The sequence below is a fragment of the Oncorhynchus gorbuscha genome, linkage group LG14 (genome assembly GCF_021184085.1).
Source record: "Oncorhynchus gorbuscha isolate QuinsamMale2020 ecotype Even-year linkage group LG14, OgorEven_v1.0, whole genome shotgun sequence".
In the NCBI taxonomy this organism is placed as follows: domain Eukaryota; kingdom Metazoa; phylum Chordata; class Actinopteri; order Salmoniformes; family Salmonidae; genus Oncorhynchus; species Oncorhynchus gorbuscha.
The window spans coordinates 49455617-49469202 of NC_060186.1; the positions used below are offsets into that span (position 1 = coordinate 49455617).

Below are 13586 nucleotides of genomic sequence, written 5' to 3' on the forward strand. Positions count from 1 at the left end.
ACACTCTGAAGTTTCTAAAACTGTTTGAATTATGTCTGTGAGTATAACATAACTCATATGGCAGACAAAAACCTGAGAAGAAATCCAAACAGGAAGTGAGAACTCAATTTAGAAAACAGTGCCATTGGATGTCCACCTTAGATATGGATGAGAATGCACTTCCAAGGGCTTCCACAAGATGTCACCGTCTTTAGATTCTGGTTGTATGATTCTACTATAAAGGAGGGGCTCATAATAGCTCTTTGAGTGTGTGGTCTGGCAGAAAGCCTCAGTCTCATTACGCGCGGTCACGAGAGTGTTATGCAGGTGAATGAGGACCCAAAAGCGACTTGGCGAAAACAGAGTCTTTAATCCAGTAAAGTAAATATTCAATACTCCTAGACAATTCGGAGCGGTAAATAAAGCATAAAGAACAACTCCACTCGTAATGACGAGAACAGACTGGAGACTCGATCATGAACTGCAGGTTGCCTCGGGAAGGCACTTGACCGTAGCAGACTCAGACACCTGCTCACCACGCAGCATCTGAGGGAAACACGATACGACAGGGCGATACAAAGACACAGCACGGTGAACAATATACAAGGATCCGACAGGACAGAAACGGAAAACAAGGGGAGAAATAGGGACTCTAATCAGGGGAAAAGATAGGGAACAGGTGTGGGAAGACTAAATGATTGATTAGGGGAATAGGAACAGCTGGGAGCAGGAACGGAACGATAGAGAGAAGAGAGAGAGAGAGGGAGAGAGAAAAAGGGGAACGAACCTAAAAAGACCAGCAGGGGGAAAACGAACAGAAGGAAAAGCAAAATGACAAGACAATATAAGACAAAACATGACAGAGAGAGTGTTCTTGCGTTCCTATGCTTTTCTACAGACAATGAAATTCTCCGGTTGGAACCTTATTGCTGATTAATGTTTAAAACATCCTAAATATGGATTGCATACATCATTCGACTTGTTTCTACGACCTGTAACGGAACTTTTTGAGGTTTTGTCTGGAGGAATTGCTCGTGCTTTTTGAGGATTGAATGCTGGGCTGAACAAGCTAACAACAAGTGGCTAAATGATGGGCTTTTTGGAACTTTATGGAACAAATCAGTCATTTATTGTCGAACTGGGATTCCTGGAACTTCCTTTTGATGAAGATATTCAAAGGTAAGTGAATATTTATAGTGTTTTTTGTAGCTTCTGTTGACGCCAAAATGGCGGCTATTTCTTTGGGTTCTGAGCGCCGTTCTCAGGTTACTTTTTTTCTGTAAAGTTTAAAAAAAAATCTGACACAGCGGTTGCATAGAGGATACATATAGGATACATATATCTGTAATTCTGTGAATAACACTTGCATCTTTTATCAATGTTTATTGTGAGTATTTCTGCAAAATGGAATCAAAACATTTCTGCACGTAACGTGCCAATGTAAACTGAGATTTATATATATATATATATATATATATATATATATATGCACATTATCAAACAAAACACACAATACATGTATAACATGATGTCCTATGAGTGTCATCTGATGGAGATAATCAAAGGTTAGTGATTCATTTTATCTATATTTATGCTTTTGTGACTGTGAAATATCGCTCTGTGTTTTTGAATTTGGTGGTAATATAATAATAATAATATATGCCATTTAGCAGACACTTTTATCCAAAGCGACTTACAGTCATGTGTGCATACATTCTACGTATGGGTGGTCCCGGGGATCGAACCCACTACCCTGGCGTTACAAGCGCCATGCTCTACCAACTGAGCTACAGAAGGACCATATGTTGTGTTTTCGCTGTAAAACATTTTAAAAATCGGACACGATGGGTAGATTAACAAGATGTTTATCTTTCATTTGCTGTATTGGACTTGTTAACCTCTTACTCCTACCCGACACGCAGGCGTCCCATCTAGACATCTGGAAATGCAAATGCGCTACGCTAAATGCTAATAGCACTCGTTAAAACTCAAACATTCATTAAAATGCACATGCAGGGTACTGAATTAAAGCTACACTCGTTGTGAATCCAGCCAACAAGTCAGATTTTTTAAATGCTTTTCGGCGAAAGCATGAGAAGCTATTATCTGATAGCATGTAACACCCCAAAAGACCCGCAGGGGACGTAAACAAAATAATTAGCATAGTCGGCGCTACACAAAACGCACAAATAAAATATAAAACATTCATTACCTTTGACAATCTTCTTTGTTGGCACTCCTAGATGTCCCATAAACATCACTATTGGGTCTTTTTTTTCGATTAAATCGGTCCATATATAGCCTAGATATCGATCTATGAAGACTGTGTGATCAAGGACAAAAACATCGTTTTTTAACGCAACGTCATTTTTTTTAATTAAAAAAGTTGATGATAAACTTTCACAAAACACTTCAAAATACTTTAGTAATGCAACTTTAGGTATTAGTAAACGTTAATAATCGATCAAATTGATCACGAGGCGATGTATATTTTATAGCTGTACGTCTGGAAATAATGTCCGGGTAAATCTCAACCAAAATATCCGGTCGGAGACCGGAAGAAATGCGCTGCCTTGTGTCCGTTTGACCAAGAAACAAATCGTAGGCAAATGACAAGACTGTTGACATCGTGTGGAAGCTGTAGGTATTGCAACCTCGGCCCCATTTAATGTGGTTCCCATTCAACAACACGTTCAAGTGGCGCATGGATATATTTTCCCATTTTCAGTGATCAGATTTTCCTGCACTTTTCGATGAAACACACGTTCTGTTATAGTCACAGCCGTGATTTAACCAGTTTTATAAATGTCTGAGTGTTTTCTATCCACACATACTAATCATATGCATATACTATATTCCTGGCATGAGTAGCAGGGCGCTGAAATGTTGCGCGATTTTTAACAGAATGTTCGAAAAAGTATGGGGTAGGAGTAACAGGTTAATGTGTGAAAGTTAAATATTTCTAAAGAATATTTTTATCAGCTGAATGGGAGGGCGTGTTCCCTTCAGGGAACTCCTTGTGCCCCCCTAGCCCCAACTTAGAGCTCCCCCCTACTTTGTGCAATTTCCGCCTGAAGTCATACCCAAATCTAACAGCCTGTAGCTCAAGCACAGAACCAAAGATATGCATATTCTTGGTTCCATTTGAAAGAAAACACTCTGACGTTTGTGTAAATGTGAATTGAATGTAGGAGAATATAACACAATAGATCTGATTTAAATAAAACAATGAAAAAAAACATATGTTTTTCATTTTTTATTTTTGTATCATAATCTTTAAAATGAACAAGATAAAACAAACATTCAGATAGACCAGTATCCCTTCTTTCTTTTCTCTCCAAAACTCTTGAACGTGCCATCCTTGGCCAGCTCTCCCGCTATCTCTCTCTGAATGACCTTCTTGATCCAAATCAGTCAGGTTTCAAGACTAGTCATTCAACTGAGACTGCTCTCCTCTGTATCACGGAGGCGCTCCGCACTGCTAAAGCTAACTCTCTCTCCTCTGCTCTCATCCTTCTAGATCTATCGGCTGCCTTCGATACTGTGAACCATCAGATCCTCCTCTCCACCCTCTCCGAGTTGGGCATCTCCGGCGCGGCCCACGCTTGGAAGGCGTCCTACCTGACAGGTCACTCCTACCAGGTGGCGTGGCGAGAATCTGTCTCCTCACCACGCGCTCTCACCACTGGTGTCCCCCAGGGCTCTGTTCTAGGCCCTCTCCTATTCTCGCTATACACCAAGTCACTTGGCTCTGTCATAACCTCACATGGTCTCTCCTATCAATGCTATGCAGACGACACACAATTAATCTTCTCCTTTCCCCCTTCTGATGACCAGGTGGCGAATCGCATCTCTGCATGTCTGGCAGACATATCAGTGTGGATGACGGATCACCACCTCAAGCTGAACCTCGGCAAGACGGAGCTGCTCTTCCTCCCAGGGAAGGACTGCCCGTTCCATGATCTCGCCATCACGGTTGACAACTCCATTGTGTCCTCCTCCCAAAGCGCTAAGAACCTTGGCGTGATCCTGGACAACACCCTGTCGTTCTCAACCAACATCAAGGAGGTGGCCCGTTCCTGTAGGTTCATGCTCTACAACATCCGCAGAGTACGACCCTGCCTCACACAGGAAGCGGCGCAGGTCCTAATCCAGGCACCTGTCATCTCCCGTCTGGATTACTGCAACTCGCTGTTGGCTGGGCTCCCTGCCAACCCCTTCAACTCATCCAGAACGCCGCAGCCCGTCTGGTGTTCAACCTTCCCAAGTTCTCTCACGTCACCCCGCTCCTCCGTTCTCTCCACTGGCTTCCAGTTGAAGCTCGCATCCGCTACAAGACCATGGTGCTTGCCTACGGAGCTGTGAGGGGAACGGCACCTCAGTACCTCCAGGCTCTGATCAGGCCCTACACCCAAACAAGGGCACTGCGTTCATCCACCTCTGGCCTGCTCGCCTCCCTACCACTGAGGAAGTACAGCTCCCGCTCAGCCCAGTCAAAACTGTTCGCTGCTCTGGCCCCCCAATGGTGGAACAAACTCCCTCACGACGCCAGGACAGCGGAGTCAATCACCACCTTCCGGAGACACCTGAAACCCCACCTCTTTAAGGAATACCTAGGATAGGATAAGTAATCCCTCTCACCCCCCTTTAAGATTTAGATGCACTATTGTAAAGTGACTGTTCCACTCAATGTCATAAGGTGAATGCACCAATTTGTAAGTCGCTCTGGATAAGAGCGTCTGCTAAATGACTTAAATGTAAATGTAAATGGATGATGGGGACAATTTCAGTGACAAATTTAAGAGGGCAACAGTACTACAAAGATCCAGAATGATAACTTCCAAAATGAGTGTGCTACATGACATTTATCATGAAGTCACCCAGGTGTCCCACACAAGTAGCCCAAATGTACGCAAGTGGCCAAATTGGTGAAGGTATTCATTTTGAAACGAATAACTATATACAAAATACCAAAATGGTATTCTAACACCCCCCTCCCCTGCCCCCCAACAAAAAAATAGAAAAAGAAATGGAAACAAAAATGGGAAAATATATAATTATTGATGAAAAAATATAGGAAAAATATATATATATATATATTTACAAAATAACATGGGTAACTATTTACACACTTTCAATATTTGGAAGACGCTCAGTCCTCTATCAAATCAAATCTATTTATATAGCCCCAGCCTAAAACCCCAAACAGCAAGCAATGCAGGTGTAGAAGCACGGTGGCTAGGAAAAACTCCCTTGAAAGGCAAAAACCTAGGAAGAAACCTAGAAAGGAACCAGGCTGAGGGGTGGCCAGTCCTCTTCTGGCTGTGCCAGGTGGAGATCATAGTGGTTGTAGAGGGTGCAACAGGATAGCACCTCAAGAGTAAAAATGAACAGTTTAGGGTTCCATAGCCTCAGGCAGAACAGTTGAAACTGGAACAGCAGCAAGGCCGGGTGGACTGGGGACAGCAAGGAGTCATCGTGGCAGGTAGTCCTGAAGCATGGTCCAAGGGCTCAGGTCCTCTGAGAGAAAGAAGGAGAGAAAGAGAGAGCAGACTTAAATGCACACAAGACACCGGATAAGACAGGAAAAGTACTCCAGATATAACATACTGACCCTAGCCCCCACCCACTTTGCCTTATAACCCCACCAACTTTGCCAAAACTCTAGACAATATTCTGCTGCTGATGCCAGATGCCATAGCAGTCTCTTTCTGATGTAAAGCAGAGGGTCACTGAGCATGTGGTGCATGTGATGGGAAACTTCATTTTGCAAACAACACAGCAACGCCTCCATGCTGTGCCCTTTTGGCCCTGAGGCATATCCATGCCTGCACAAATATATTTGGGCAGATGAACACTTGTGGCAGGAGCAGAAGGGACAGGGCTTGGTGCAGTGGTGCTGTACCAAAGGTTTCTGTACCAAATATTAAGTTCTGCTTTTCTGATGTATCAAATACTTATGTCATGCGATAAAATACAAATTAATTACTTAAAAATCATACAATGTTATTTTCTGGATTTTGGTTTTAGATTCTGTCTTTCACAGTTGAAGTGTACCTATGATAAAAATGACAGACCTCTGCATGCTGTATATATATATATACATATATATATAGAGACAGCCTGGTGCGTGGTGCTGCCACAGGACCCACCAGGCTGGGGAGACCTAAAGGAGGCCTGGTGCGTGGAGAAGGCATCAGATGGACCGGGCTGTGGGGGAGCAATGGAGCTCTGGTGCGCACCCTTGGCACCACTCCTCCAGGCTGGATGACCACTTTAGCCTGGACCATCCAGAGTGCAGGCACAGGTTGAACCGAGCTGTGGGTGAGCACTGGAGATCTGGTGCATACTACTCGCACCTCTCCCTTAGGTTCAATGCCCACATTTGCCCGGCACGGGCGGAGCGCAGGCATAGGATGCACTGCACCCTCCCAGCGCCCCGGAGACACAGCACGCAGGGCCGGCACAGGGTACCCTGGGCCGAAACGGCGTACCGGAGACCAGACACGCTGAGACGGCACAACACACCCTGGCTGGATGCCTACTCTCGCATGGCTCTTGCAGGGGGCTGGCCTATAGCGCTCTGGGCATAGAGTGTGTACTGGCGGCACTGTGCGCTCCCCCGCATAACATGGTGCCTGACCAGTACAACGTTGTCTTCGGTAAGCACGAGGAGTGGGCTCAGGTCTCCAACCTGACTCTGCCACACTCCCAAATTTTTTAGAGGGGGCTGCTTCTTGTGCCTGTTGCGCTGCTGGGCTACCTCCTCGTAATGCCGCCGCTCGACTTTGGCTGACTCCAGCTCTTCCCGGGGGCGTCGATATTCCCCAGCCTGTGCCCAGGGTACCCTACTGTCCAAAATCTCCTCCCAAGTCCAGGAGTTCAGAGCCCTCTGCTCCTGGTTACCACGCTGCTTGGTCCGGTTGTGGTGGGTTATTCTGTAACGGCTGTCGTAAGTGGAAGAAGGAGAAGAGGACCAAGGTGCAGCGTGGTAAGTGTTCATTTTAATAAACAAAATAAACTGAACACTGAAATGACAAAACTCATAAAGAGCGAGAACGAAAACGAAACAATTCTTTAAGGAATACGCACAAAACAGAAAACAATCACCCGCAACCAAAATGGGGAAAACAGGCTACCTAAGTACGATTCTCAATCAGAGACAACGATCGACAGCTGCCTCTGATTGAGAACCATACCAGGCCAAACACAGAAATACAACATAGAAAAAAGATCATAGACTACCCACCCCAACTCACGCCCTGACCAATCTAACACAAAGACATAATAAAGGAATAAAGGAAGGTCGGAACATGACACTGTGAATGACGGTAGAGGGCTTGTGAGACTCCTGCCGGTGTGAAGTACCTCTGACTTCACACCTCAGTGCTAATTGAGGTTGTTGGTCAGTTTCTTGCCTAGCAGCTTGGTACTTTGTAGCCTTATTTATTAAGCTTTATATAACACATATTATTGTCTTTTACTTTTAGCGTTCAGAAGTAGGTTCAGACTGAACTTTACTCACTCAGTGTTGTTGCGGATGGTATTTCCAGGTTCCGCTGTGTTTCTTCAGCAGGTTTTGTTTTGTTAGACATTTTTTTCTTGTTAATCCTTGGTAGAAATAGTCCATTCAGGCAATTATGTCCAAAATCAAGGTGTTAGGTATGGAATTGTGATATGGATTAACGATTTTGATGTTGAGGTTAGTATCCTGTATAAATCATGGCGCATTCACAACAATGCTTAAACCACATCAGGGGGATGACTTTTGAGGTCTGTGAAAAATCTAAGAAAAGTGTTAAGAAACTTAGATTTTTGAGTGTAGGTGCCCTTTATTTCATAGGGCATGCCCTTCAAGGTTTATCTGGTTACCAGTTTTTCTGTAGCACAATAAGCGCACGGGATGAGTTCGCAAATCAAATGCCCACCTGTGGTGCCACTGGACAGCATAAAACGAACAAGTAAGTTAAAACGTATTTATTGTCATGTAAATGAGTTTGTCGCAGTTAAGTGTTGAGTTAAATTACATAGTTGATGTACCTCAGTCGTTATTTCAAATCAATTCAGTGACTTCACAGCAGTTGCTTGCTACGTTAGCTAGCTAGCAAAATGTATGTAGCTAGTAGAGGAATACAATAGTATGATTGATGAGTTTCCAATCTCCCCTTTACAGAAATGTCCTTATCCAGATGGTGTGACAAAGGCATTTCCTGACAGACCTGCTCATTTTCTTTGTTGTTACTTTTAAGGTGGGAACCAACATGTAGTACCTCCAGCAGGCAAAGAGTCAAGAACCATTCATCCGCCAGCTCAGAAACAAGCTACACTCTTCACATCCCTGTGTAATGTTTCAATGTAATTGCATTGCTGAACCTTTTTAAACTGAATGTATTTGTATTGTTTTAAAAATGTAAAAATAAAAGGACGTATGTTAGTTATTAGTTATAATTCCCTAAGTGTTAATACATTTGTGTTTACATCATTAAGCCTTTATGTGTAATGAATGACCAAAGGTGTCTGACTTTATAGTAAGTACAGCGTCACATGATATAAGGCATTTATGTATGTGTTTTAAAATACCAAAGGGGTCTGAATCTCAAATATAAAATATATTTGTTTAACACTTTTTTGGTTACTACATATATAATATGTGTTATTTCATAGTTTGATGTCTTCACTAGTATTCTACAATGTAGAAAATAGTAAAAATAAAGAAAAACCCTTGAATGAGTTGATGTGTCAACTTTTGACTGGTACTGTATATTGTGTGCGTACTGTTGGTCAGTTGTTATGAGATGAAGGTAAATTAAGGGATATACTGTATTATGTGATCTATAAAGTAAGATCTCCAAAAATAGTCAGTTTCACAAAAAACATTGCACATTATCAACACAAATAATCTTTATTTCAGTAATATCACCTAAGTGCAAACATACACTGTTCAAAAAAATAAAGGGAACACTAAAATAACACATCCTAGATCTGAATGAATGAAATATTCTTATTAAATACTTATTTCTTTACATAGTTGAATGTGCTGACAACAAAATCACACAAAAATTATCAATGGAAATCAAATTTATCATCCCATGGAGGTCTGGATTTGGAGTCACACTCAAAATTAAAGTGGAAAACCACACTACAGGCTGATCCAACTTTGATGTCCTTAAAACAAGTCAAAATGAGGCTCAGTAGTGTGTGTGGCCTCCACGTGCCTGTATGACCTCCCTACAACGCCTGGGCATGCACCTGATGAGGTGGTGGATGGTCTCCTGAGGGATCTCCTCCCAGACCTGGACTAAAGCATCCGCCAACTCCTGGACAGTCTGTGGTGCAATACTTATTTTCCACCATAATTTGCAAATAAATTAATTAAAAATCCTACAATGTGATTTGCTGTATTTTTTAAATTGTTTTGTCTGTCATAGTTGAAGTGAACCTATGATGAAAAATACAGACCTCTCTCATCTTTTTAAGTGGGAGAACTTGCACAATTGGTGGCTGACTAAATACTTTTCTGCCCCACTGTATGTATGTATGTATGTATGTATGTATGTATGTATGTATGTATGTATGTATGTATGTATGTATGTATGTATGTATGTATGTATGTATGTATGTATGTATGTATGTATGTATGTATGTATGTATGTATGTATGTATGTATGTATGTATGTATGTATGTATGTATGTATGTATGTATGTATAAGATATGGGAGAGGAGAGACTAACTCCTACTAGATGACATGGATTGATTTCATGTTTTGGGGCCAACTGGATTGTACTTGTTTTTTAAACCTACACACCTGTGTCTGATATAGTTTAATAAAGGACTGAGAACAAAGGCATATGTCACACTTCTTTGTCAGTATTGATTTTAGACATACAGTGAGCTCCAAAAATATTGGGGACAAATTCACTTATATGTGTATTAAAGGAGTCAAAAGTTGTTGATCTCATATTCATAGCACGCAATGACTACATTCAGCTTGTGACTACAAATTTTTCGAATGCATTTGCTGTTTTTTTTTTCGGTTGTGTTTCAGATTATTTTGTGACCAATGGAAATTAATGGTAAATAATGTATTGTGTCATTTGAGGCAATTTTTATTGTAAATAAGAATAGAATATGTTTGTAAACACTTATTTTGTTGTTGTTGTTTTATACCCCCTTTTTCTCCCCAATTTCATGATATCCATTTAAGATCTTGTCTTATCTCTACAACTCCCTCAGGAGAGGCAAAGGTTGAGTCATGCATCCTCTGAAACATGACCCGCCAAACTGCACTTCTTAACACCCACCCGTCTGCTTAACCAGAAAGCCAGCTGCACCGATGTGTCGGAGGAAACACAGTTTAACTGACAACCAGGGTTACCCTGCATGCTCCCGGCCCGCCACAAGTAGTCGCTAGAACCCGATTAGACAAGTAAAGCCCCCCCCCCAGCCAAACCCTCCCCTTACCCGGGCGACAATTGTCCTCCTAATGGAGTCCCGGTCACAGCCATTTGAAACACAGCGTGGATCAAACCCAGGTCTGTTGTGACACCTCAAGCACTGTGATGCAGTGTCATAGACCACTGCGCCACTCGGGAGGACCGTTTCTAAACACCTCTACATTAATGTGGTTAAAACCATGATTACGGATAATCCTGAATGAATCGTGAATAATGATGTGTGAGAAAGTTATAGACACACAAATATCATACCCCCAAGACAAGCTAACCTCGCACCATTACAACAACAGGGGAGGTTAGCATGTCTTGGGGGTATGATATTTGTGGGTCTCTAACGTTCTCATAATTTAAAGTGACACCAAAATTACACAAAACATTATTTATCATTATTTGTAGAGTCCCAAGCTGGATGTAGTCATTGTTGCGTGCTATGAATATGGGACCAAAAACCAAACTTTTTACTACTTTAATACACATAAGTGAATTCGTCCCAAAACTTTTGGTCCACTAAAATGGGGGGACTATGTACAAAGTGGTGTAACTTCTAAACGATTCACCTGATATTTATCAAAATACCTTCAAATTAAATCTGTCAGTCGGCACGTTAAACTTATAGTCATTGTATCATTTCAAACCCAAAGTCCTGGAGTACAGAGCCAAAACAAACAAAAATGTGTCATTGTCTCAGTACGTTTGGAGCTCACTGTATTTATTCTGAAAACAATTGTATTTCTGAAGAGTCAGGTTGAAATATTTGACCAGAAATTATAATTCTAAACGCCTTCCTGAACCAACTGTAAAAGAATGCATACACCATGGGATTAATAGCTGAATTAAAATAGGCAATCCATATAAGTGTTTCAAGCAAAACGGGAGGGGTAGAGTAACTAATAAAAGGATCAATGCAGTTGACAACAAAAAAGGGTGTCCAGAATGACAGAAATACCCCCATAATGATAGCAAGTGTTTTGGTGGCCTTCCTCTGTGATTTGCCTACTGAGTTCTGATTGGTTGTACCCTGAATTGAGCGTGCCTGTCTCTGTGCTATTAGGAAAATCTTTAGGTAGATGCTAAGCAACCCTACTCCTGGGATGAAGAATGAGAGCACCGAAGACGCAGTACTCGACACTTTGTTTTGAAACAAAATACATCCTCCCTCACAGGCAACATTTTTATAGTAAAAATCCTCCATGCCCCAAGTACTGATCCCCAGAAATACTATACCAAACACTACTATAGCAGAACCAGTCCAGGTGACCAGCATCATAATCAGAACAACATGAACAGTTATTTTAGTTCTATAAAGGAGAGGGCGACACACTGCATAATACCGGTCAATAGAAATAAAACACAAGTTAAGAATGGATGTATTGCTCAACATAACATCAGTGCTGGTTTGGATTTTACAGAATAAATCTCCAAAATACCAGCAGCTTTCCACTGAATATACCATTCTGGGAGGCATCACTAAAACCCCCAAGAGGAGGTCTGACACAGCCAGAGAGAGGATGAGGTAGTTGGTTGAGGTGTGGAGCTGTTTGAAGTGAATGATGGGGATGATTACAAGAAGGTTGCCACACACTGTGAGAACAGACATTGAGCCAAGTAAGAGATACAATAATACTCGTATTGTTGGAGGAAAGATTGATCTTTTGCAAGACCCATTCACTGATTCAAAACATAGAAATATATTCTCAACAATATCAGCCTTGCTGAGACTGATTCCTCGTTCCATGGTCGTGGTTGAAAGAATCTTATCTGAAATATGAACGATACATTATTGTCACATTATTACTATAGATGTAAACATCAATTACAGAATATTAGTTGGAAATTATTACATTATGGTGGATGATTAAATTAAACAATTCAAATGCTGTATTTTTGTCACTTGATAAAATGTATTTAAATGTTCTTTACTCTTACTTATTCATTGGAAATATTTCCACAAATACCAAAAGGGAAGTGTTTTGCCATTTCAAAAGATGGCTAAGTGAATCCTTCTGTTCAATTCAGCATACCTTACCTCTCAGCCATGCAGATGGTGATGTATCACATGCGAATCTCTGGTCGCAAATGTGATGAAATTGTGATCTTGACTCTTGTGCTTTTGTACCTATAGACTATTACCATAATGATGATGACAATGTAATGTTGACCAATCAAACATTACTACATTCAACTCTACATAAAATATCTGTAGCAGAGCACTACATTTGATGATGTCATAGTTGTAACCACTCCCTTCAAGAGGATATGATAGTCTCTTTCATCGACCACAAGACCATGCAATCAGTTAGTTCATTACACATTTGACTGTTTTTGCCAAATTGCTACAATAATTTGATTTAAGGGGCTGGATTCAGTACGATTTGCCTATGTTCTGCATTGTCGCCCAATTGACATTTAAAAGTAGTGGTCTATTCACAGCATTACCAGGAATTTCCTTGACATCTTAAGGGCACTACAGAGCAGAATTTCAGAGATAAGGCTTGAATCCAGCACTTACCCCACAAGACCAGACTTGTGGTTACACGTAAGGGAAATGACTGATAGGGTTATAATACCTACAGTAACCTCCTCCTCATTCCAAATATTGGTGATCCAAATGCACCTGGATCCTGAATTATTTGTTTGCTGATATAGTAGTAGGTTACACAGAATACACAGAACACAGAGCCATTTTAATGTGACATCATTGCTCAGCTCTTTCGAGTTACTAGGTACTCGTCATGTTCAGGCAAGTGCACAGATAGGGCTCAACCAGTGCCCGAGCAGCTGCTCTTTTGCCTGCTCATGAAAATGTGTCCTTGCAGCTTGGTGGATTTTTTACAATTGTATGAATAATGCAAATGTAACAAATGGTCTCTTTTAATTTTTAATGTAACGAATTGCACATCAAACTAATTTCATGAGCTCCCGAAGCTCAGAAAATGTCCCCTTCACCTGCCCTAAGAGTGCACTCGTCTGACTTGCATGTAGTGGCCACTGGCTGGCGATGCCGGGTGGGGAGACTTGAATGCTGGTAGGAGGCTTCTATTGAGTTGAACCTGTCATATGTGTCTCTCACCATTAGGGACAACAAATGGGTGAAGTCTACTACTTGTTAGTAAGAGGCAGATGTCAGAAGCAGAACAAACTCAAATCATGTA

General features: G+C 41.5%; 1 protein-coding gene across 1 annotated transcript; it reads right to left on the reverse strand.

The window, feature by feature from the left end:
- Positions 1 to 11143: 11143 nt before the first annotated feature.
- On the reverse strand, positions 11144 to 12169 carry LOC123995532 (trace amine-associated receptor 1-like). Its single transcript, XM_046299171.1, has one exon. The coding sequence runs from the start codon at positions 12167 to 12169 to the stop codon at positions 11144 to 11146; it is 1026 nt and encodes a 341-aa protein (XP_046155127.1).
- Positions 12170 to 13586: the final 1417 nt, after the last annotated feature.

What these genes read in the sequence shown, in the direction of transcription:
- LOC123995532 (XM_046299171.1), bottom strand. Translation starts at nt 12,169, where the DNA reads ATGGAACGAGGAATCAGTCTCAGCAAGGCTGATATTGTTGAGAATATA.